Source organism: Mustela nivalis (assembly GCF_964662115.1).
Source record: "Mustela nivalis genome assembly, chromosome: 13".
NCBI classification, from domain to species: domain Eukaryota; kingdom Metazoa; phylum Chordata; class Mammalia; order Carnivora; family Mustelidae; genus Mustela; species Mustela nivalis.
This window is the reverse complement of record NC_139032.1, coordinates 85,180,469-85,207,627: the sequence shown is the minus strand read 5'-3', so window position 1 is coordinate 85,207,627 and position 27,159 is coordinate 85,180,469. Positions and strand designations below refer to the sequence as shown.

Genomic DNA, 27,159 nt, shown 5'->3' with positions numbered 1-27,159 from the left:
GCTGCCCTCGAAAGGGACCCGAAGCCAGGCCGAGGCAGCGGAAACAACGTGTGCAGCTCCCTGCTCCGCTGCGGGAGCGAACGGGGCAAGCTCAAGGGAGCCGAGGGGGAGCTTCTACAGGCGAGTGGGGACGGGGGTCACCGACGATTCTTTCTAGGGAAGACTGGACGCACACGGGGGCCCCTGACAATTGTTCTTCACCACACAAGAGGGAGGTATACAGAAATACACCTGCTTCTTTCTCGGCTTCCCAGCACCACAGTGGCCCAAGAGCTTCTTATGAAATCCTCACCTCTCAGCACAGCGGTTACAGAAATGATGACATGGCGGACGTCTGCAGAGCCCGTGGGGCTCAAGGAAGCCCTGAGGGGCAGACACAGAGGGAGGCCACCGCACATTTGCTCTAGCAGCATTTTTATTTACAAACAGCAATTTCCATTGACTTTATACCATAAAAAAGCCATTTACAAGCAAGAAACAAGAATTCAGAACAAAATTAAGCAGCACTGAAATATTCATGTCACAAATCTAAAACAAAATGAATACAAGAGTAAAATATCATTTGAATAAATAGTCTTAAATTCATGCTATAAAATAATCCTTAATGGCAAGTTACTAGTAGATACAGCATCCGCTTAGCTAGCTTCATTTACTTCATATGGTGATGAAGTGTGGGCTTGTGAGGTTACCAGTTTATATTGCAAGATAATGACATTGTGTTAAGTCATTCAAATTGCTCAACCATTTATAACGGAAAAAAGTGTTAGCCCTACTAATAAAAGTGGTGAGAGAGATGGTTTTCACATTAGGAAAATGGTCATTCTTAAAGAAACCAGGTACGTTTACCTCTTACTATAGTCAGGGCAGCAACCAAAGGCTTGGGCAGCAAGTCCAAAGGTTGAATTCACAGCATACTTGTCACTGAGGGGCAGCAAGAGGTCTGGTTACTGCGTCTGCAGCAGGGCTCACTCCGGGATTGACCAAGAACTACGGGAGCCCTGTGTGTGCCAGGCCCAGAGGGGAACCGGGGAAAACAAGGCCCTCTTCCGGGCCGAGAGGTCGAGCACCGGGCAGAAACAGTGGAGACACTCCGGCACTTACTGAAGAAGACATATGTGGCGTGTGACAACCATTACAAATTTGGAACAATGTGAATGACTCTCCTGAACATTCAGTTCAGTTGCACTGAGTAATATGAAATCTATGATTTATGAACTAGATAGTTTCATATAAAGAATTTACATAATTCCCCAATACTTTCATATATAAAATTTAATAAATAACCCTGACCAGTCTAGAAGCACCATTCAAGGGGCATGTGCCCTTGGAAAATAGTTTAGGTGTTGCATATTTGAGTCCCTTTCAGTGGAGGCTTCACAGGAAACCATTACAGAATTTAACAATAACAAGGACAACAACAAAAATCACAGTAACTAATAGAAAAAGTTGTTAAAATAAAATACATTGATTTCTTTAAAGTAAAGCTCATTCACGTGGAGGATTCCCACCCTCCCCCCACCCCCCCACCCCACCCCAGCCCTTGTTTTGTGTTCCTGCAAGTTCTTCCTAGAGTCTAGGCTGGAAAAACAAAAGTAAAAACAAAACCACACACAAAGATATGCAGGCCTATGGTCTGGGCTAAGGGAAAAACAAAGACTTGGTTATAACTGCTATCATGAGAAAAGACATCTACTCATGCTCTGGAAGCTGGAAAATCATCAATTTAGTTCTACAGTATATTCTGCTTAACAGTGAACCGACAGTATCCTTTCTGTTGTTAAACACCAGGCACGCGCACACGCACCTACGCACGCATGGGCGTGCGCGTACGCACACACACAGGCAGGCACACACACACACACACACACACACACAAACAAAAAAACAAAACTGCCAAGGCAGAGCCAACTGGGAGGCTTTCCACTGACCAAAAAAATTAACTTGTCTTCATATGCTGTATTTACAAATATAATTTCTAAATGTATTTACAGCTTTAGTAGAAATTAGAGGGGAGAGAACCGATTAGAATGAAAAGAACTGTTTAAAACCACAAACGTTAGTAAAAGTATAAAATTCTTTGTTTTCACAGTTTGTAGTAACAGGTGAAACACCCAGAGGAAAGGACGCCGTCACTGTCTTCACATTGTCTACGTATTGGAAAAGGTAGCTCAAGAAGAGACTCAATTATGAACAGACCTTATATGAACTCAGGATATGTTTTGCTGTAAAGGATTTCTTCACATATCACTTCTATCTTAGTTGACTTTTGCACTTGTTATAAATGAAACATCTAACCTCAAACTGTACAGAAATAGGGACTCTGCTTTCCAAAAAGAGTTGCTCTAAGGAGTTACACAGCGAACTTCGTCTGCGGAGACGTGAAGGGACCTTCGGGGAGAGAATGTTTCTGTTCTGTGGCCATGGTCATCCTCCTGGCACAATCCTCATGTGACAAGGCACGATTCATTACTGCTGCCCGATCTGAATGGAGTTAACCTCTCACCCGCCACGCACACTGAGGAGCACGACGGCATGCTTGCCCAGAGAGGCTGCCCAGCTCTGCGCTGGCCTACGCGCTGCCTCCTCGAAGCCCTGTGGAACCTTACAGTACTGGGTTATGGCTTGAGAATTCATTCTTAACACTGCTAGCAGTGGAAAGGGTAAAGTGTTAGCAACATGAATGGGAGGCAAGTGGAACTTGCAAAATGTGGACTCATGGTTATTAGAGAGAAACTCAATCAATTTTTCTGCCCCTCAACAGTCCCATTACAATGTTTGAACCTGAACTGTACAATCAAAGCAATGTATAGTTTTGTCAAAGACAATTTTGGATAAGTCACTCTTTGGTAAACTCAAACCAGTTAAACAAATTGACAAATACAAAGAACTCCATTTAAACAAAGGTTAAGACGGACACAGTGACAAGAACCAGGCTATTCGAGGTACCTGCCCCAAGTGCTCTCCCCTCCTGACTTGTCTCATCTATCACGGAATGCTCTGGAGACCTCTCAGAAGGCCCCAAGCCTGAGTGAAAAGGAGGTTCCTTCCCTGAGCCTGACCTCTCACGTCCTTGATTTGGGCATTTCTTGTCACGAACTTAATTTGTATCACCACACAAATTTTTTGCATTTAATTCTTAAAAAAGAAAAATCAAAAGCAAACTTACTCAGGTAAGGGGAAAAAAAAAATCACAGACATTTACCTGAAACCCCAGAACATATTTAAGTGGGTAAACACTTGGGGTCCAGCCTCCCCTTGAGGCACGCGGCTTTGACAGGAGTTGAGCAAGTGCTTCAGGGAGAGAACGCACCCCTTACTTAGGCAGTTTGACAGGAAAAGGCATACACTATATACCCGATTTAGCAAGAGCTGCTCGTCGGGAGCAGCAGGATTAGAGTGTAATCTGTCCGTAGTAACACTGATGTGGAGTGCAGCAGTTCACACGCGAACACACGGCTCCCGTGTGCTACAGAGATGCTACCGCACGGCTACCACCCCCCGGGGGTTGTCACACACAAGGGCCTCAACGATTTTCTTGTCTCAAAATAACAGAACGTCAAACAAAACGAAAACCTCCCCCAAACACCCCGTGGCCCTCCCAGCACCACCCCCCACCCCTTCTTGGTATTGTAAGAGCCAAAAAAGCACAGAAAACCAGCAAACGTCTATTTTTGTATTCCTTTTAACTCCTAGACTCTGAGGTTGGTCTTTTTTCATGTCTGTGTTTCTTTTAGGTGGTTTGTGCTGTTCTCCTGTGGAGACACACTGGCTGCGAGTCTCAGAGCCAAGGTCCTCCAGCAGAGTCTGGGGCGCCGACACCCCACGGGCAGCCCGTGGCCCAAACGCCCCATCCACCTGCCGACGGAATTCCTCTGTCGGAGTACACAGTACCGAAGCCATCTGGTAAAGCCCGTTTTGTTCACTACAAGCACACGGGTAAACAAAATATAGAACCCAAGACACTTCCTAAAGCTTCAAGAAAACAAGTATTCAAATAGGACTCAGGTATGTTTTCATACAGTAATGTGTTTGCCAGCACATGCTTTTGAGGTCTCTTTTCAAGCTATAAACTCGAGAGAGAAAAAAAAAACAAAAACAAAACAAAACCTGTAATTCACTATTACCATTAGATTTCACATTTTCTACAACTATACTGACCTAAAAGATACAGAACATAAAAATAGCACCACGTGACCAAAAAAATGGTAACACACACAGATTTGGTGACACACAGAGTATCTTAGAGGGCTTTTTGACTGTTGGTTTCTTTAAGCAGGAAACACTGAGAGTGGGGGAGCCACTGAGGCTCTCGTTAGCACACACGATACTAAGATAGATATATTGCTTGCAATTCCCATAGAGTATATCTTTACAAAAAGTACAAATTCCAAGTTCTGCAGTTTCCCTGGGAACTGCATGTAGAAAAAGTTGCTGTGCACCTGAACTAGCTGTTTGAAAAAAGAGAGAGAAAGAGAGAGAAAGAGGAAAAAAAAAAAAAAAAAGGAAAGAAGGAAACAGCCCACAACACTGCTTGGAGAATTTTGTAGACAGAACTACAAATCCCTTTCCTTTAGTGCGAGTAGTAACTCATGGTAGAGTGATTCGATTTAGTTACCTGGTATGTATGTTTCTACAGTACGGAATGAAGGTAGATTCGTAGGCCAGTAAAAACATTGAAAACCACTGCTCCTTTGGGGTTGGCTAATATAACACTACAATATGTAAAAAGGTCAGCACCACGGGGTCATCCAGCTTACCTACTGGACAACGAACAAAAATTCCAAAACGGTTTCCAACTAGAGTTGAATACATTTTATGGCATTTGGTTTATGTACTTGTTATGAAGCAGAGCTATGAACACTGTGATTTGCTTTGCTTGCTTTTGGACATGATGATTAATATATATGAAAACCTATTAACATTCTTTTTGTAAGGGAAATAAAGGGGCAAAACCCTAACATTGGGTAGGGAACGAGACAGGGTCAAAAGCCCTGTTCACATTGTATTAAATTATATATTCCTCTTACATTCACCTCAACCAGAATAAAATCAAATTTGAGAATGTATATATACTATATATATAATAATAGCTTTATTATATATATATATAAATTGTCTAACTACCCCCTAAAAGTAATTTTAAATTAGAAAAGGTTACCCATTTGTATCAGCTGACGGCATCCTGGTCTCTCCCCGTGGAAATGCACCGGTGCCAGTGCACACAACGAGAGAGCATGCCTCTTGGCAGAGAATGTAGGGTCAACCAGTTGGCATAGCTAAATCACTGGCAGATTTTGGATTAAGAGTTCAGCCAAAGAGGAATACTGTCAGCCTGTGTTTTCCCTGGATACGCTGCCCTTCATGCTTTGAGCTCCTTGGGAGAGGGAGGGCGGGGGAAAGGATAAACACAATGAAGTGTTCCTTCCAGAAACCTTAGAAAAACTGCCAAGAGACCGAGAGATTTCCAGATGGTTGGGAAAACCAAAGATTACAACAAAGCAAATCACAAATATGCATTGATTAATGTGCTTTGTTTGGGCACACTTCGTTACCATCTTAATCAGGAGCATCAGACACTGTGTGAATTTCCATCCGGGAATCTAGGGCCATCTCGGAGGCCGATGCGTCATTTTCTAGTTTCTGTTCCACATACACATCTGTTCTCTCGGGGGACTCAATGCGACTCCTGACTTCGGCGACACCGGGGTGGTTTTTCCGCAGGTGCTGGTTGAGGGTACCTTGGAATGGAAAGCACTTGCCGCAGATCTCACAGCGGAATGGTTTGTCGTCGGTGTGGCCGCGGATGTGGTACTCCAGTTGGTCCTTGCGTGTGTACTTCTTCCCGCAGAACTTGCACACAAAGGGGGTGATTCCCATGTGGAGCCGCATGTGCCTGTCCAGGCTTCCTTTCTGGTTGAAGGACTTCCCGCAGTAAATACAGATCAGCCTCTCATTGTACGGGTACCAGTGCCCTCTTGCACTCCTCTCCCGGGGGCTGCTCTCATACCCGGGGTTATTCATCATTGCTTCGCTATCAGAACCCTGCACCAAGCCCTGCAGATCGCTGTGCAGGTGGACGGACAAAGCTCGCTTTTGGCGAGCACGCCCTCCTCGAAAACAGCTCAGCATGGATCTGGACGGGCTGGAATTACTCAAACTTCCAAAAGCTTCGGAGACGCTGGGGGGCTGCGAGGCGGCTTGGGAATAGGAATAGGCGTGCTGGAGCACGGAGCCGTAGGACCCCACGTTCACGGCCACAACCTGCTCCCCGTCCACCATCTCCGTGTGGTACCCGTCGTCCCCCAGGGAGGAGCTGTCGGAACAGCTGGGCCGGTCGGACTTCTCCATCTTCACCTTCACCTCAGTGATCTGGCTCTCCCTCACCAGCAGGTCCCCCTGCTCATGGTCCCCCTCTATCTGGATCTCGTACTCGGAAACGCTCCCACTGCTCCCTCGGTCTGAGTGCCCTTCCTCCTGTAAGCGGCTGCGCAAAGCTTTGTTGGGCGTCGTCTCCATCCGAAGATCGCTGCTCGTGGTGGGCTGCCGAACCTGAGAGCAATACGGAGGGGAGATCTCGACAGGATTGGCAAAGAAGCTACTATCCTTAACTCCATTCCGACTCTCTGTTGTCTCCTCGGTGCCGACAGTCACGGAGTCGACGTCTCCAACGCTGATCTTTGAATGGATGCTCTCCAGGATCTGCGTGCACTTGTCAATGACACACTGCATCTGAAGAAAGCTGGCTGCCGTCAGAAAGCTGACAACATCCTTCAGCTGCAAGGACATTCTTCCAGTGTAACAAAATGAAAGCAACTGTTCAAACACATTGGGATTTTTAATCACGGATATTGACAAGCCACTCATGGTACTTAATGCTGAATGGTCCCGGAAATAGGGGGAGCTGGCAGCGAGGACTGCTTTGTGGGCTCGGAATGGCTGACCCTGAATGTGGACAATGATGTCACATAGTTTCCCTTGCAGGCGGAGTTCGTTTAGCTGGCTCAGAACAGTGCTGCTGTACTCGGGCACATCAAACTGAATAAAACTGCTGCTGTCCATTTCTACTGACATGAAGCGTAATCTGCAGAAAGAGAGAGTTTCATAATTCACCAGTGACTCCTCACTAAGCACAAGCTTGCGAAAATCACACCACCACCATCACCACCACCACTGCGGCCACTGTGCCTCGGAGGGTCGACCTGGGCATTCTTCCTCTTACTTACTTTCAGTCTCTCACATCTTGGTCAATTCACCAAAAGTCAGATAACCCAAAGATCAATCAGCCTACTGCCCCAAATGCCTAGCATTCATCTTCATCGAAATTATAACATGTTCTAGACAGTAGGGCCTTTGCAGATGATTGAGAATTTGGTATCCTTTTAGGAAAATATTTCCCTGTTTCACCTACTTCGGAGGATTTGGAATACTTCGTAAAAAAAAAAAATATGCACACTCATCTGAAAACTGTTCTGCCTTATTTGTATGTTTCCAATTGGTGTTTTCCAGGCAGACAGCACAGGGGATACACTGAACAGAGCTAAACGCTTTTTAGTTTAGAATCTGAGTGGTCCTCATGTGCACTTTTCCCCCCTTCAGTTCTGCGCACCTTATTATCCTTTTGGGTTGGTAACTGACCCTTTCAGTGAAGAGCTTTAGACAGGGCAAGCACCAAGAGCGATGGACATATCACAAGCACATCAATGCCCACCAGTGCTCAAAGCATACGCATACCTTGGACAGGCTGGCTGCCCCTGCCAAGAACCCAATACACCGAATCGCTCACAACCACAAAAGTGGATACAGCCCAGCTGCGCTCTCTGACCAAAACCAATGCAATCAGATCTAACAATTATATTTCAGTGGTTAAAATCCAACCAATTGAAATTTAAGCACTTTCTGAATAAGCACTGAATCAAGAAGAAAATCAAAAAGGAATAAAACTATTCAGAAAAAAGAAAACTCACATCAAATCTGCAGCAAGAGGGCTTTAGGAGTCAAGTTTAAGTTTACTTATGTCTTCAACTTACTTGAGAATGCATCCAAAAATAGAGATGGATAGAGAGGTGATAAAGCAAACACAGGAATGTGTTAACAAGCATAGAGTGTAGATGGTGGGTATATACAGGTGTTTTCTGTAAATCCACCTTTTTTGTATATTTGAAATTTTTCAAAATGAAATGTTGAGGATTTTGAAACAACAAATTTTAAAAGTCAGTACCTTGAAAGTTTTTATCATTAAACAACAAAGAAGAAAAATAAATGGACTCACCAAAGAGGTCAGAAAAGAAACAACCAACTAAACCCAAAGAAAGCAAAAAAAGTAATGAATACAGAACAGCATATAACTGCAGAGAAAATTTTTTAAAATTATAAGATACAACAATGTGCAATTAAATCTGACACCTGCAGGAAAGGACAGACCAGTTAGTGTGCCTAGATCACACCAGAATTTTTTTATTATGTCAGAATCCGAATTAAAACATTTTAGTTAAGGAGGAACACTGTGCTCTTATTTATCCTAGATTTATGGTTGAAATCAATTTGAAATCTGTACGGAACAGACATATTTTTAGAGTAACATAAATTGGCAGAATTAAATAAAAAGAAACATAAGTGCCAAAGCATAAATGATCTTCAGGCCGTTCACACTGTTTTAGATGCATGTTGAAACATTTAAGGCATCTCAAAAAAAAAAAAAAAAAAAAAATTAAAGCATCTCAATTTATATGGCATACATCTGATACCAGAAGATGGCAAACAGTATAAAGAGAGAAGACTGTCAACTTTACCTAGTAAACAGATTGTAAAGTCCTCAAGGAAATACTTAGAAACATAACCTATTAAAATAATAATATATTGTGACCAAATGTAAGGATGGATGCATGTTGGGAAATGTATAAATGTAATCTGCCACATCAGTAAGTCAAAGGAGAAAAACCATATGGCCAAATCAAAACTATGCTAGCCGTGGATTTTAGAAAGTTAAATGCCTTTTCAAAGTAAGGGGAAAAACAGGAAGAGGGTATTTTCTTAATGTAATAAACAGTACCTACTGCAAAGCTGATGGCAATACCAACCTTAGCAAGAAAACATCCTATCTGTGGTTCCCAAAATGTATTTAGTAGCACACAAGCCCATGTGTAGACCCACCTCTTAGGGGTTGAACAATATATTAGCATATTAACCCATCGTAAAAGTCCTCCAGACAAGAATTCTATTTAACTCAGCCATTTGCACACTCATTTAAGCGTGTAACTCTTCTCTCAAGGTAGATACATATATCTGCCCAAGAATTAGTGTTCCCTGGTACACGCTCTAGTAAACACTCTGGTAAACACTTTCATAGAAGCATTCCCATTAGTCCCTGGGAGGACACAAGGTTGTCTGCCCATCACTTCTCTTACTTAACACTGCTCTGGAAGTTTCAGCCAAAGCCACAGACAAGAGAAAAATTAAGGCACAGAGCCATTAGAAAAGAAGAGGTAAAATTACTATTCAAGGCAGACAGGTCTATTTACACAGAAAACACAAGGGAATCACTGGAACAAATCTGTTTAGAAGCAGGAACTAGCAAATGAAGCATTTCAAAAATTATTGTACATACAAAACCAGTTAGGTAAGATGACAAGTCACAGCCATCAACAATAACAGAAACTATGAACTACCTGGGGGATAAACAAAAAATAGGCTCTGCAAGAAGAAACGGAAACACTTCAATAAGGACAAAAACATAAATATGAAGACACACATGACGCTTCTAAAAGAGTCCACAATATAGACACTTTCACCCAAGATTGATTTATGACTATAATGTAGCCCAATGAAGTACTTCCTTAGTAACTTCACAAACACTTGTGGTGTTTCCTAGCGGTTCCATTAACAATAAAAATTGTTAAAATTCTATACATTTTTACTTAACCCAGTTAAAGCATCAACATATAATCAATGTTAGAAAATTATTAGTGAGACCTTTCACATTCTTTTTTTCATACTAACTCTCTGAAATCTGATGTGTATTTTACACTTACAGCACATCTCAATTTGGAATAACCACATTTTAAGTGTTCTACAGCCCTATGTGGCCAATGGCTACCACATTGTGGACAGCGTAGATCTAGAAGAATAAATACTAAGGCATTTCAGGAAAACAAAACAACCACAAAAAAAACCCAGCTGCAGATGTCAAAATGTACGATCACGCTAGAACTCATTCACTCTATGTACTGTCTTCTCCACGCCAGGCATGAGGGGTCCAGGAAAGCTTGAATTCTCTTGTTACAAACTATGATAAGGGCTAGAAGATCTTTTGTAAAGGGAGCGGGAAGGTGCTACAGACAGAAGGAATGACACGCATAAAGAGATGAGAGCCTTAGCAGGAAGGAAAGAGGCGTTAGAGAATTGTGGTACAGTTAGGGGAAGGAGCAAGGGGAAGTCTCACGCGGCTGTCAAGGTAATAAGTGAGAGTCAGTCCAGATGGGCCCTACGGGCCATTTCCAATCAGTGAAAAAGGAAGAATTTTTGAAATAGATGCTTCTTGGATAATGTGAAAATATAATAATAAAGTTAGATGTCTTCTTCACCACATATCCCCCCGTAAGAACTTCTAGAAGTCTTACTATGCACAAAAAGACAGATACCGAGAAAAAACAGAGATTTAACCACAGAAGAACTTCTATACATCTAAAAAATGGCTTCTGACCAAAAGCAAATGACAAGAGACAAATTATGAAAAATATGACATATATGGTGAAGAAGTAGAAAACTCTTACAAATAAAAGCAAATTTAACAATTGAAAAATGGGTAAAGACTATGAACAGATGCTTCAAAAAAAAAAAAAAGAAATTAAAATAGTCTTGAAACACAGATAAAGTGCTTAACAACATCAATAAACAAATAAAACTTAACACAAGACACAATTCTTTCTCCAGCTGGCAAGATTTAAACCCCCCTGGTAGTGCTATCGGGACTGTGGCTATCTTGTATGCTCCTGGTAGGCAAATGTAACAAAGCCTTGCGATGGGCACTTCTCTTGACTTAGCACTCTCTATCCCAGATGTAGGCACATAAGAATTTATCCATTGGTATATCCAATTACAATAGCAAAACAATGAAAACAATCAAAATGTCCACCTTCTTGGAAATTATTTAAGGATAGCACACCTATATACTGAATACTATGTCATTATTTAAACTGATGTTAAGGAAGCATACAAAGTAAGCGCTACAAAATCCAAGGCCCCGAAGGCAAGGATTTTATTTTCATCTGTTTTATTAACTAGCATGCAGCTTACCACCTGGCACATAGTAGACAATCAATTAATATTTGCTGAATGAATATTCAATAACATGGCAACAAATCAACTGCAAATGAGCACAAGGGATCTTTATGGGTGATGGAAATGGTCTAAAGGTGGATTAACATCATAAATTTACTAAAAATCATTGTACATTTAAAATGACCAAATTCTATGATATGTAAGCTACACCTCAGTAAAGCTGTTAAAAAAAAATCAAGTGGGCACCTGGGTGGCTTAGTTGGTTAAGCAACTGCCTTTGGCTCAGGTCACGATTCTGGAGCCCCGGGATCAAGTCCCACATTGAGCTCCCTGATCAGTAGGGAGTCTGCTTCTCCTGCTGACCTCTCTTCTCTCATGCTCTCTCTCTCTCTCAAATAAATAAATAAAATTTAAAAAAAAATCAAGTAACAACAAAAGTAGAATATTTCTAAAATTATGTATGTATAAACAGATATTAGATATACATAGAAATAATACTGAGAGATATACACAGAATGGTTACATTAATCTAAGTTTAAAAACGTTTTTATTTTCTTCTTCACACTTTCCTGTATTTTCCAAATTTCTAACAGTGAACACACTTATTAGTTGGCATGACAAAAAAAAAACAAAAAATATCTTAAAATCCCTGATGATGATAATCTGACAGACGTTACTGGTGGATTGTAAAATAAGCAAATACTTTGGAGGGCATTTTAGTGATTGTTCATTGAACTTACAAATGCACGTTCCCCATAACCGAGGAACTTCAGCCCTAGGAATTTACTACTTCACTGGACAAAACAACAAAAGATTCGGAACAGACTATATGCCCATGAAGAGGAGCGTGGTTAATAACTTATGGGAGATCCATATTTAAGACTACTATACAACCAGGGGCTGTATATGTATGTGTATAAGATCTGGGGGTCTCCGTCATTAAGTGTCTGCCTTCGGCTCAGGTCACAATCCCAGCTCATGCCCCACACTGGGCTCCCTGCTTCGCAGGAAGCCTGCTTCTCCCTCTCCCTCAGCTACTCCCCTGCTTGTGTTCTCTCTCTCCTTGTGTCTCTGTCAAGTAAATAAATAAAATCTTAAAAAAAAAAAAGAAAAAGAGATTACTATACAACCAGAAATAACAAACAAGGAAGCTCTTTTCATACTGACATGAAAAACTCATCATGGTGTATCACTAAAGGAAAAGCGTGAGATGCCAAACAGTATAGGTATTGTTTGTACAAGGCACCGTGAACACACACACACACACACACACACACACACACACACGCACACGCACTGCTGTGTCAGCATATACACATCATGGTTATGCACAGGGGGACAGGGTAGTTAGAAGCCCTATTAGCTTTCAATGAATCTTTTTAGACACATTTCTAAACTATCTGAACATACTAAAATTCAGTAACATTTAAAAAGAAATTTAGGATACCTCACCCAGTTTTTATTCTACCTTTTAAAAGATTTTATTTGAGAGAGACAGCATGAAAAGGAGAGGGAGAAGCAGATTCCTCAATGAGCGGGGAGCCCATCGATAGACTTGATCCCAGGACCCTAAGATCATGACCTGAGCTGAAGTCAGCTGCTTTACCAGCTGAGCCACCCAGGTGTCCCCCTTAGCCAGTTTTTAAAAGATAGGAAAAGATCATAATCAAACTGTCTGAGGCATTAATTTGGAGTCAGATCTGGGTTCAAATGATACCTGCTTTCCACCTGTCAAACTTGTGTGAGGTACTTCATAAACTTACCAAGTCTCAGTTTTCTTATCTTGAAAATGGGCATAGAAGAGTCCTTACCTTGTGGCTTGTTATGAGGAATACAAGTCTGCAAAAGTAGGAAGCACAATGGGCACCTGGGGGATGCAGTCAGTTAAGCATCCAAGTTTTGGTTTCTGGTTGTGAGATCACAGCCCCACCTCAGGCTCAACGGGGAGTCTACTTGGGACTCTCTCCCTCTGCCTTTCCCCCTGTGGGCACACACGCACGTACGCACTCCTTCCATCTCTCTCTCTCTCTCTCTCTCTCTCTCAAGTAAATAAACAAATCTTAAAAAAAAAAAAAAAAAAACAGTAGTAAACACTCAGCATAGTGGCTGCTTGGCCCATAGTCAAGATTAGCTATAACAGACTTTTTTTTAGGGGGCAAAGAGAAATGGCTTTGAAGGTAGACTTGGCTATGAATCCTAGCTCTGCCACTTTCTGATAAAAATAATAACAACGAATATTTAAACAGCCACATGGTCTCGGACAAGTCAGTTAACTTTGATTTCCTACCTAGAGAATGTCTCAGAAGAACTACTGCCCAATGAAACTGCGGTCATGATTAAATGAGGGAAATTCATGCACTGAATGTGTATAAAAGCTGACATATAATAAGCACTTATCTTGTGCTAAACACCTTATACATATTAATTTTATCAACTCTGTGAAGGAAATACTATGATTGTACTTTGTAGATGAGGAAACTGAGGAAAAGCAGTTCAGACACTGCCAAAGGTCCCAGAGTTAAAAGATGAACTTAGTCTGACTCGGGAGGTTGTGGTCCTAACTACACCTGACTGCCTTCCAGAAACACAGATACTGCCTGGCATGACACAAGGCTGTGTAAATACTGACTCTGGGAAGTAAGGGCCAAAAGGAAGGTGGGCTTAGGCTTTTGAAATGCAAAGCCCTGGGCAAAAACCAGCAGAAAAGAGCAAACAATGAAGCATTTCTGAAATAGTCCACAAGTGAAACTAGCTTCCAGGGTGAGACTTCCTCCTCCTCCTCTGTGTGTCTTTTTATCTTCTCAGAAGAAAAGCAGAGAACTACACTTGAAAGAAAATCACTGGAGAGAAAAACCAAAGACCATGATTAACACCTAAGAGAGGGATTCCAGTTTTTTGCAAATGAGAAAGGAAGTGCTTCACTCTCCTCTCCTTTACATTAACACCTCCTTCTGGCCCTGACAATGAGATTCAAAGCCCTCTGCCTAGAGCTGCTGACAAGCAACACTCCAGAGGAGGAGGCTTCTGAAGTCTGCCGCACAGGGCATCTGCAGGAAACTGCAGCCCTCGGCTGGGAACCGAGCTGAAAGGAGCAAAAGGCATAATGAATCGCAAGTTCTACACCCAACGACCTGATGTGTCAGGCCTAGTGGTGGTCCAGGGGTAGAGCAAGTCAGAACCCCTTCAGAGACAATCAAGTCCAAATATGATTCCCGACTCCTCCAGATCGGCGGTTTCCCAACATGGGCTCCTCACTGGTTTCTCGTAGGTCTTAATTCCTCCCCCGTGCAGAGTGTCAGCCCACACCTAACCTAGATCAATGTTTCATTAGTTTTATCTTTAAAATAAAATCTACCTTTAAAATAAAATACATGCACACAAACTTCAAATCCTAGTACAGAAAACAGAAGTGAACAGCAAAGCTCTTCCCCAGTTCCCCTTCCCAAAGATCTGGTCAGGGCTTTTGGCATTCTTAAAGTTACAGCATTAAATTGTTCTATACCCTGTTTGGTTTTTTAAAAAGATTTTATTCAGGGGCGCCTGGGTGGCTCAGTGGGTTAAAGCCTTTGCCTTCGGCTCAGGTCATGATCCCAGGGTCCTGGGATCGAGCCCTGCATCGGGCTCTCTGCTCGGCAGGGAACCTGCTTCCTCCTTCTCTCTCTCTGCCTGCCTCTCAGCCTACTTGTAATCTCTGCCTGTCAAATAAATAAATAAAATCTTAAAAATAAATAAATAAATAAATAAATAAATAAAAAGATTTTATTCATTTATTTGACAGAGAGAAATCACAAGTAGACAGAGAGGCAGGCAGAGAGAGAGGGGGAAGCAGGCTCCCTACTGAGCAGAGAGCCTGATGTGTGATCCCAGGATCCCGAGATCATGACCGAAGCCGAAGGCAGAGGCTCAACCCACTGAGCTACCCAGCTCCCCCTTTTTTTAAAAAAATGTATTTAATACACCTTCAGATCTTCCCACAGCAGCACAAACTCCTCTCCCTCATTATCTTTTCCCATTTCAGAGTACTCCGTGGAAGGCTGTGTCACAATGTACTTAACCAGGCCCCAACTGATACTCTAAACAGGAAAAAAAGGTAAATAGCCACTGTATTTCCTCCAAGCAGAAGATCTCGCTAGGATCATGGTTTCCAAAGGCAGCAGCAGCTGCCCTCACCAACAGCACATGAGGTCCCTGTCCCCCCCCCCCCCCCCCGTGACTACCAATAACAAGCATTACCCCTTCTCACTTTTGCCAGACTCATCAGTGTGAATGGCATCTCATGGCTCTGAAATGCCTTTATTTAATTATAAGTGAGGCTGATCATCTTTTTTCATGTTTAATGGCAATTTGTCTAAATTTGTCTTCGAACTGTCTGTTCATATCCTTTGTCTATACTTGCATTTTTTATTTAATTGTCAGAGCTCTTTGCAAATTAGGGAAATTAGCCTTTTGTCTTATATGCTGCAAATATGACATTTAATTGCAATCACTAAACGGCATACTGACTGGGAATTTAGATGATTTTTCTACATGTACAGGAAACAGTCATTCAGTTTCAGTCTTCTGCATGCACACACCAAAGGGGATTCAGAGATGAGGAGAGGAAGGCTCCCAGTCTTGCCGTGTGATACAGGCTTAATGCAGATTCCTCCCAACTCAGAGAGATGAGGGAATGAAAATCATTTTTGATAGTGTAGAGAAGTGAATTAAATATTAGTTTTTCATCTACACTAGGTTTGCTGCTGCTTCAGAAGACAATAATGAATTTGATGATTCTTCTCACTAAATACAACAGCATCAGTATTCGTTAGCTCGAAAGATTACTCACAGGTCTGTCACACTATACTAAGCAAGAAGCCATCCTCCACCTGGGTATTTCTACTATTATTTTCGAATTTAAAAAACAAACATATATGAGCTGGACTTTTTCTTCAATACCATTAAGAATTTTTTCTTTCATTAATACTTACTTTATTTTAACAATACCTTTGCCGTTAGTTCGTAAAGACTACACTCTGGATAAGAACGTGAAACACACCTTTAAAAAGCACCCGTGGTAAGGACTCAGCTGCAGGGAGCTGTTGGAAGTTCAGGTTGTCGGCCCAACCTGTTCAGTCTTCTCTGCTCATTCAACCCATGGACACCACATACTTCCTGCTCTGACAGTTTTTATTTTTATTTTTTTTAAGATTGTACTTATTTCTTTGACACGGAGGGAGAGATCACAAGTAGGCAGAGCAGCACACAGAGAGAGCGAGCGTGGAGGAAGCAGGCTCCCTACCGGGCAGACAGCCTGACCCCAGGACCCTGGGATCATGACCTGAGCTGAAGGCAGAGGCTGAACCCGCTGAGCCACCCAGGCGCCCCTCTGCCCGTTTCTTTAGGGGAGAATACTTCCAAAGCTGGGGGCGGCTTTCACCCCACACACAGCCTCTGCCGAGGTCAGCGGATGACACTCTGCTGACCCTGGTCTCAGCGGGTTTTGGGAAGGACCACCTCTGAGGTGGGCAGCCCTGACACTGGTCCCCCCCATCCCCTTCCCTGTGGCCAGCCACCCACCCCCACGCTAGCCTCAGCAATGGTAAAAGGGGATCACTGCCACCTCCCACACCCTCAGCCTTCTCCGGCGCTCGGGAAAGCCCCCCATCAGCATCATCGCACTGACCGAATGCCTGATAGAAGCCAGGCGTGTCGTAAAGGATTTATATGCATGATTTCCCTGAATCCTCGTGCCTGCCCTCCAAGGGAGGTACTTTTACCCCTATTTTAGAAATGAAGAAACTGACACTCCCAGAGGCTAACTTTCCCAGGACTGTTGCAAAGTCGGCCCATGCGGACTTCCTACACCGGTAACTCCTGAGCCTTGTCTAAGTTGTCATCGGGAACAGCAGGCCCAGCAGAAGTCAGAAGAGCTGAGAAAAAGGCAGGATGAGAAGAAAGCTTGCCCTCAGTTACCTTCCTGCCCTAGCGTGGCAGCCAGGGAAAGGGAAAGGGACAAGTGGTAAAACAGCCCCTCGCGCTGCCAAGGGCTCCTACTGCTGTTGTGAGGAGGAAGGGGATGAAGATGGGTGAGTGGGGGCTAGGTTATTAATATCCATCCAGATTACAAACGTGTGTCCCCTGTGACCGAATAATTTCAGCTCTAGGAATTCACTACAGCACAAATCACACAAAGGTGATTTTACCACCTTTATTTATTTATTTATTTTTACAGGTTTTATTTATTTGACAGACAGAGATGACAAGTAGGCGGGGGGGGGGGTAGGCTCCCCAATAAGCAGAGAACCCGATGCGGAAGGCAGAGGCTTTAACCCACTGAGCCACCCAGGCGCCCCTACCACCTTTATTTTTTTTTTTTTTAGATTTCACTTATTTATTTGACAGAGAGAGAATGCATGTGCTCATGCAAAAGCAGGGGGAGCCATAGGCAGAAGGAAAGGGAGAAGCAGACTCCCCAAGGCACAGGGAGGAGCCCATGCGGGGCTAGAACCAAAGGCAGACACTTAACCCACTGAGCCACTCAGGCACCCTTACCTCCTTTAAATAAACAGCTATCTTCATGCTACCGCCTCAATTAATTAGAAACCACCGGACTGAGGCTCAAATAACTGGTCTTTTTGGTATTTAAAGGTGGAAATCACAGAGTAGATTCTGCCAAGATACAGGTTCAGCCCAAGTTCAACAGAATTCTGAGCAGCGCTGAGACTGGTGTTCAAAAAGCCAGAGCAGACTATGAGGACCATCCAGGGCTGACCAAGCACCGAGGACAGCAGCAAGACCAGCACAGGCCAGGGGGAGGTCAGGACCATGACGAGTGGAGAAGGACCAGGTTTGGGAGGAAAACAGACCTACGCTGGGAGTGAAGCCCACCTCCCAGAGAAGGGAGGACATTTCCACAGCGAGGCACTGTGCGCACAAGCCACAGGGGAGAGCCACACTGGATGGCCTGTGTTCAGGTCGGCCCGGGATGCTCCTCCCACAGACCTGAAGTCGGGACAGGGGTCCGAAAGATAAACACGCATGCGTGCTCTGGGAAGAAAACTAAGATCCAATGCGAGACCACATGGTAAGGGGGTTTCGTAAAGCTGCTTGCAACCTCGGCAAGACCCCACCCAAAAAGCTGCTGAACATCTCACCACGCCCGTGTGTCACGACAAGACCCTGTTCTGAAATCCAGCTCAGGAATCTTACCCCTAATGTGGGTTCCAAAGTTCACTAAGAACAAATGCATTTTACCAAAGGAGCTTTAGAATAAAAAAGCTACTCTGCAAAGATGGCGAAGCCACAGTCTAGCAGACAGGACTGATCCTGATGTGGGCAAACAGGTGTATCAGGTATGGATACTCTGTTCTTCTTTCACCCTGCTCCTCCCAGAGTTTGAGCAAAAAATTGAACGGGCAATGACTTCCCTCCCACATAACAACAGTAGGAAAGGAAAGAAAACATGGTTAAGGAAAGGAAAGGAAAGAAAGAAAAAAAAGGAAATCTTTCAAAGGAAAGAAAACATGGTTAAGGGAAGCAACATGAGTTTTCAAAGGTGTTGCCTGTTTATCAATTTCTTAGCACCAGGAAATGGAAAGAGAATCCTATTACTTTCCATTTAATGCCGGTATGTTCTTATGGCAATATTTTTTAAGACTTGATTATCATAAAAAATTAACTGAAAAAAAGCATGGATGAATTTATTTATAATAATGACATAAAAGTCTTTCTGAGCATGACAGAAATCCCTGTCCCAGAAGCCACATAGGCAAAGACCAATACATCTGACAAAAAGGACAAAGAAACATCGTCTGCAAAACACGAGAAGTGAATGACATATTGAGGAAAAATACATGCGTATTTGACAATGGGCTACTTTCCAAATTCTTTAACTTATATCATAAATCAATGAGATCGGGATGACACAGAAAATCCTATGGAAGAAGGTGCAAAGGAATTAACAAAAAGAAAAGGCAAATAACCAAAAACACATGAAAAGATGTTTAGTTTTCTTCATGACTACACACGTGAATTAGAGAAAGAGAAAACGAGATACCTGTTGTGACCCATCACATCTGTACACATTTAAAAAGAATTGGCAAGGGCGCCTGGGTGGCTCAGTGGGTTAAGCCGCTGCCTTCGGCTCAGGTCACGATCTCGGGGTCCTGGGATAGAGTCCCGCATCTGGCTCTCTGCTCAGCAGGGAGCCTGCTTCCTCCTCTCTCTCTCTCTGCCTGCCTCTCTGCCTACTTGTGATCTCTCTCTGTCAAATAAATAAATAAAATCTTTAAAAATAAATAAATAAATAAAAAGAATTGGCAAGAGTAATCCTGAGGGATAGCCTGGTCAGCTCCATCAAAATGCAGAAGGCATTCACCATTTGGTCCACCACTAACCGCTAAGAAGTGATCCCACAAATATACAATCCTTAAAAAAGTATGTTAGGATCTATGTAACAAGGATGCTCACTAAGCATTTTTATTTGCTATATCCAAAAAAAAAAAAAAAAAAAAAAAAGAGAGAGAAGGAGAACTTCAAAATCTATCAAGAGGAGACTGGCTCAAAATGACAACAATAAAAATCAATAATGAGACACTACACAGCCCTTAAAAAGGATAGACAGATCAGTATGGTTCAATATACAAGGAATTCCATTACTTGGCCCAAACTTGCAGGATAAGGAACAATTATGTATGCATATGTGGGATTCTTTTCAAGTACTTTTCTTTTCTTTTTTTTTTTTTTTTTAAAGATTTTTATTTATTTATTTGAGAGAGAAAGAATGAGAAGGGGAGGGTCAGAGGGAGAAGCAGACTCCCTGCTGAGCAGAGAGCCTGATGTGGGACTCGATCCTAGGATTCCAGGATCATGACCTGAGCCAATGGAAGTCTCTTAATCAACTTGAGCCACCCACGCACCCCTCATATACTTTTCTTAAAAGAACAGCTGTATCCACTCTAGAAAGAATCACATGAAACTATTGATGACAGTGACTTTGGGAATGAGGACTAAGGACTGGGGAGAGGGAAAGGAAACAGGCTTCATTTTATACTTTGAATCTTTTATCACATAGCTGTATTATTCTCACCAAAAGTTTTTTTTAAGACATGTGTAAGATTCTACCTAAAAATATATAATTTTGTAAACCAAAGAATCTAGAGAAAGATAAGCAGCAAGCGGATAATTAGCGTATCAAGCAGACAATTATAGAGGCAGAAACAAAAAACTATGAGGACTAATGACAAGACTGATTACTTTTGACCAAAAAGATTTTTTAAAAAATCAAAATAGAACAAAGGAAAGCTCCCTGGTGTTAGTAATATGTGAACAGGGCTTTGTTTTCAAATGGAACAGAAACAACAGCTCAAACAGAAGGGATGGCAGGAGCAGGGAATAAAGGAGTGAAACGTGTGGGTCTGGAGTAGAGGCTCAGGCCCAGGTTCCAGGGGTGACAGGGCGAAGAGGAAAACGACCATTGGGACGTGGGGGGCCTTAAATACGAGATTAGAAAATCTAAGCTCAATTCTGGCAGCTGCCAACTTGAACTTAAGTCCAAAGAAGGACTCAACAGGACTTGAGACTGCAGGGCGCTGTCCATTCTGGGAGGCAAGCAAGTTCAGCCCCCAACAAGAGGAGTCCGGACTGCCCACTGGGCATGGGTGTAGAGCTGTCTGACAGGCAGCGGGAAGGGGGCGAGGGGTGGGTGGGAGGCTGATTTGGGAGTAACCAAAAATTGTACTAAGGACTGACATGGTAAGACGAGAGAGGAAACAGTAAGAAGTTTAGCTAAGAGCAGAAAAGTTTTGCTGTTTGCTCCTAAGAGAGTTACTCGAACATCACAAGAACACCCACACTTAGCCCTCTCCTCAACGCATTTCATTAATAAATTTCTGCACTGGGCCTTCTTTTAAAGCTGTAAGGAAACTTAACAATGAAAACGAGGACGTAGACTAGTGATATCTTCCTGCGCTGCTAACCCGTTCTGCAGAGAGCCTGAAGATGAGAGAGGGGACACTGAAATGCCATCTGGGCAACCACCCACATGGGCCTTGCAATCCCCTCTACAACGTTCTTGGGGAAAGCCCTGGAAGTGTTTCCTCATAATGACAAGTGGAACAAAAGCACAAGCATAAAATCCAAGCAACTGGCAACGTGCTGCTGGGCACACACCCTTGGCCGTGAGCTGAGGGCAGGGACCACGCGCCCAGAGCCCAGCACCCTGCCTGGCAGAGAGAGACGGGCTCTCGGCACATGTCACCTGACTCAACCTGAACCAAGCTGATGGCTCAAAATCCCCAGATGCCACCATCACTACACCCTCAGCTCTCAATTCCTCCTGCTGAAGACCCAAGACCACCCCTTCCAGAGGGCAAAATCGAGCAAGGTGGCTCATTCCCATCCAGCCCAGAAACACTCTAATTTGCACCGCTTGTTTTAAAAATACCCAGTGACACTTCTATGAAAAGAAAGCAAGGTTACAAAATCAGGGAGTTGTTTGGGGCACCAGGAGGTACCCATTATTCCCAATCAAGATGCTCACGATTCCAAAACCCAGGTCTGCACCCGCCCGATTCAGTCACCTGCGGACACCAGAGCCACAACTCACTCTCGGCTTCCTCTCTCAGGCACTGAAGACCTAAGATCTCTCATTTCCATTCCATACAAAAAGTCATGAAAAAGACCACAGATGGAAGCACGAGGGACAGCAGGCATGGTAACAGCAGTAACAACTATATAAAAATAACTTTTCTAGGTATTTCTGCCTGGGTCTAGATCAAAACTAAACTTGAGCTGTCATGAATTACAATCTAATCCTTTAGAAAGCAGCAGCCGAATAACACCAGGGCTGCATAAAACATTCTGGTGCTGCTGAAACCCAATGCACGAAAAAAATAAATAAAATGGCATTCCGTGATGGATATTCATGAAGCACTCATCCTAATTTAAAAGAAAACAAGTCTAGAGTTCTTACTGCATTAATTCATGTGAGCCTGAAAGAACATTTTTATCCAAACTGTTAAGATTTCCTACCAAGGCGTTAACATTCTCCAAGTCTGCTCAGTTACACTAATTCTGAGAGTACGATTTGGTTTGACAGTGGGGTTTGTCTTTCAGTCAATGCAGAACATCAGAAGCTTCTCCTGAGCTGTCCTGGTGGGGAAGGGATGGCCTCTTTAACCTCACCTGCCATGTAAGGGACTAACAGTTATACCCCTACTGTGTACCATACGCTAAATAAGCTCTTTACCTATTCACCAAACCTTCATGACAACACTCACACAGACCGTGCAACTATCCCCATTCCGCAGATGAGGAGGCAAACTCAGGTGAGACACGAAGAACCTTTCTCAAGGTTACTACTGACTGTCAGAGCCAGGAGGTGAACCTGGATTGGTCAGTACCCCAAATGGGAATTCTTATCTCTGATAAGCACGCTGGTGAGATGCAGTTTTTTTACTGGTGCTGGACTCTTGGTGATCAACTTTGAGTGGAAAGAAAATTCTCATTCAAGGATGTATCATTACATCGACACAATGATAAGGAAGGGTTTACACTGTGTTGTACTTTGAGTAGTTGGCAGCCATTTCTTGGCATGATGTCCATTCTGTCCAAAAACCTCTCCTGACCTCTGTCTATGAAGTGGGCAAGTAGATGCTTCAGGAATTCATCCCCTCGGAGAAAGGTACGTTTCAGGTAAAGGAATGAGTAAGCATTAAGCCAAACTCAAAAACTGTCAAGAAGTGGCATCTCACCTGCTGACGGCTGGCATTTCCAGAAACACTGGTCCTGGGAAACACAAGTCCCACCTCTTAGGACAGAAGGATTAGAAAAGCTCACCTTGAATCGCTTTCTTCCGTGAGGTTTTCCATGCCATCAATATCAACCAGAAAATAACCATTAGATATTAAACTGCATTCAGTTGATGACCTTCACTAAGCTAAATTCAGCAGTCAGCTATAAAACATTAAATGGACACAATTAAGAGATCTGAAAAACATGAAGCAGAATTTCAACTACAGTAACATGAAAATGAATTTCCCATTCTAGATTCTAGATTCAGGATACTGACATTTTCAACAAGTGCTTCAACTGAAAGGATCCAGAGACATGCAGAAATCAGCAACTCACTTCTCCACCTTGATAAATTTACACCCGATGAGGACAAAAATGTGTTGAGCAGTTAGCAAAGTCTGCTACCTCCTTCATCTATATATTTTTCATTTTAAAACTCAGATCAATCCTATGAGATGGTTTTATTATCCCCACACTATAGATGAGAAGACAGGCTCAGAGACATTATACAAATTGCCCAAGTTTACAAAGGTAATAAGGAGCCTTGCTGGGATTCAAACCCAGGCCCGATTCCAAAGCGGAGGTTCTTTCCCCACGGTCTCCAACAGAAGAATTACATGACTTTTTTCTTTCCCATAATCAAAAGTAAACTTTCTAATCTTTCAAAGATTCCTTTTACGCTCTGTGTACTCTAAGAATGAAAGTGGAAAACATCCACTTTGAATGGCAGCATTAGACATTAAGTGACATGTTACAGAGAAAGCTGACAACTAATAACAGAGTCCTCTTTAGAATAGGAGGAGAATCAAAAAAATTTTTTCAAAGTTGTTCACCAACAAGAATCAGGAAGTATTTGAGTATCTCCTAGAACAGTCCGGCTATTAGACACCAGCAGGGCTCCGCAAGAAACGTTAAAACACACTGCCCTCAAAAAAACTCCCACTCCAGTTGGGACAAGAACAAGTTCAATACCCAAGGAACAAATGCTGAATCCCGAGCTTTAGATTGTGAGTGCCACAAAGGCATGGGGGTAGGGCAGCCAGGGAACACCCTTTGGAGGAAGTGTATCTTCAGCAGGGGCTTGAAGGAAGTGAAATGGAGAATTTACACAGAGAAGAGAAAGGAGGCCAGCACTTCAGAAGGGGGAACAACGGGGAACAACAAAGCCCTGAGGCAGTCATAAACGCTCTTCTACAGAGGACAGACAGGAGAAGGAGAAACAGGGAACAGGTTTGGGTAGGCGGGGAGGGGCCAAACCAAGGAGAGTCTTGAAAAGATAGGGTGGGCAACGGTTGGACACAACGGGGCAGACGAGACGACACTACTCGGTGCCATGGCCTCTTAGCTGATCTCTTGGCCCCAAGCCTCTCCTTTCCCCTTCTGCAAATTATGACAAACCACCCTTAGTCTCCTGCTGCTCACCACTGCCTTTAGAATAGCTTCAACTTTGACCTAGTGTTCAAGTTCTTTTAGGAACAAGCCGCAGCCAATCTTTCCTCCTATTCCCTTTCCTATATGAACACTTCTCTACAAGGTGGCTTGTTTATTCACCAACTCCGCTGGATCACTGGGCCTGACTCCTCTTTTCCTATCTGAATCCTACTCATCCTTTAACAGCCAGCTCAAATCCTGCCTCCTCGCTAAGCCTCCCTTGACCATTCAGCCTCCAATGACCTCCATCTCTCCTTCTTAATTCTATAGCACACAGCCCTGTCTAATCAATCAATTACCTTTTCACAGGTAAAGCCTCAGCAGCCAGTGTAAAGCTGCTTGGAGGCGGTGTGTCTACCAATACTTTACCCCACCACATGGAACAGCATCTTGACATTTAATAATCAAGCAAGCACTCAACTCTTTTTTTGACTTCCTATATTAAGTTTGGCATTAGCATAAAGGAAGGAGGGGGGAGGCGGGGGACTTCTGAAGTCACAGACCAACTAAGAAGCTGTTGCAATAATCCAGATGTGAAGCAAAAAGGGCCTGGACTAAGGAACAAAGAGAAAATGGGCAAATATAAACAACAAAAAAATCTGCAGGCAAAAACTCCGCGGGATGGGACTGACTACTACTAGGGACAAAAGCAAGGGATGAATTATGATTAAGGTAAGGTTTAGAAACTCTTCTGGGAATCATTTTAAAGCCTGTCTGAAACCAAGTCTATTAAGTGGCTAAAAAGTCCACATTTGTAAAGTCTTCAGTGAAACTGCCCAAGATCTTGAACCAGGGACAGCCCTTCCAATTTCAGAGACATACAGACTGGCAGACCCACAGGGTCTTTAGAGAGCGAATCTAAAACCCTCACCGATCAGATAGGGAAACTGAGGCCCATCGTGGAAGAGGCTTGCTGAAAGCTTCAAGACAACTAACTCCCCGACTACTGCCGCCCTAAAGCACAGCCGCCCAGCCTAGAAAGGCAGTGTTCACACCCCGAGGCTAACCCCAGCTCGGCCCTTCGTAATGGCAGGACCGACTGAGGGCGAGAGTGACCATGGAGACGTCCAGGGCCAAGCAGGACGCGCTACCGCCTGTTTACCTGGAGAAAGGCGGCGGCGTGGGGCAGGGGGTCTGTTGCAGCCACCAGTAGGGCCGACCCCGCGGCCCCGCCAGGCTCTCCGGGGCACTCAAGCATCCGGCCCTCCCGTACAAAAGGGGTGCGCCCCTGGGGGTGAGGGGCCCGGAAGCATGGCAGCCCGAGACGCCCGAGGCGGAGGCTGGGGAGCCCGGGGCAGCTGCCCGAGCACGACCCTCGGCCCCGCCGGCGGCGCCCGGACGCCGGGGCCGAGCACTGTTGGCCCCTCTGGGGCGAGCGCCTGGCCAGAGCAGGTGCCCGGGCCTCCCGACCCCGCCCGGCCTCGGCTCCAGCCTGCGCCGCCCGCCCACCCGTCGGCCCGCCGGACTGACCAGGCGCGGAGGCGCCCGCCCCGCCGCGCCCAGAGGGAGCCGGACAGCGGTCGAGGGCTGTCCCCCGCCCCGCCCGCTCTGCCGGCTCCTCGCCCGCCGCCCGCCGCCCCCGGCCGGCGCGCCTCACCTGCCGAGAGCGCCGCGCTCACATCGCCCGCCCGCGGCGCCCCCTCCGCCGCCGCCGGCGCCAGGCCCGTCCCCGCCGCTCCGGCTGCCGCCCCAGCCCGCGCCCCCCGCCCCCGGAAGCGCTTCCCGGCCCCGCCCCCTCGGCGCCAGCGCTTCCGGGCAGGCGCGAACGGGGGCGGTGGCGCTGCGGGACGAGCCTCTCGCCGGGCGTCCGGGGCTCAGATCCCGCCTCGGCAGCGTCCAGGAGCCTCGCGGCGGACGCGTGGGCGAGCGGCGGCCTTGGTCCAGACTCCGGGAGGGAGCGGTGGCGGGTTCGCGCCCCGCGGCCTCCCGCCCGCGTTCTCCTCGGCGCCCCCTGGTGGCGGGAAGGGGGCGCCGCAGCGGGTCGCGCCCCGGGTCTCCGGGACAGGACCGGGTAGGCCAGGACCCTCGACACCGCCACCCCCGGGGGGCCTGCGACCATCCTTGGCCCAGCTGTCTCCTTCCGAGACCGGAGACCCCGTAGCCTTTCGGGCGCCTACCCCTCACCCGAGCTGCGCCGGGCGGGACAGCTGAAGGCAGTAAGGTGCAGTGGTTATGAGCACGGGTCTGGGGACCTGCCATATCGGGCCACTTAACGTCTGACCTTGGGAAGATTACCTCCCCTCTGAAGCGGGAGATAAAAATTCCGGACTTGTGATTGTAAAACTCCTGTCGCAGAGCAGGCCTCAAAAAATGTGCATTTCCAAATACTTGGAGACACCCCAATGTTGACAGTCGGCTGCGAGTGCGAGCTTGGCCAGCATTTTCCTCTCTGCTTAGGCGAATTTAACCCCTTTCGAAGAGGTTTACCCCCTTTGCATTTTGGTGGATTCCTCCGTAGTAGTGGCAGAGGTTCATTTTCCCTTTTCTGACTTTGTAACAAAAATAAACCCGGAATCAAGATACCAGCTCTTCTTCAAGACACAAAGCTGATTCTTCCTGATGCTACTTCATCCTTTGCAAGCAGGAACTCCTTCTCTGGGATCTATCAATCATCTTCCAATAACAGCTGCCCTTTGTTAAACAGTCTGTGCAGGGCGCTGTGCAGACACTAGAGACATG

At 44.8% G+C, this 27,159-nt stretch overlaps 1 protein-coding gene across 1 annotated transcript; it reads right to left on the bottom strand.

The window, feature by feature from the left end:
- Positions 1–397: 397 nt before the first annotated feature.
- Positions 398–26,162, bottom strand: ZBTB34 (zinc finger and BTB domain containing 34). The gene is made up of 2 exons (XM_082695671.1): positions 26,078–26,162; positions 398–7,081 (listed from the first exon to the last, which is right to left on the bottom strand). The coding sequence occupies exon 2, from the start codon at positions 7,069–7,071 to the stop codon at positions 5,557–5,559; it is 1,515 nt and encodes a 504-aa protein (XP_082551797.1). The 5' UTR covers positions 7,072–7,081; positions 26,078–26,162; the 3' UTR covers positions 398–5,556.
- Positions 26,163–27,159: the final 997 nt, after the last annotated feature.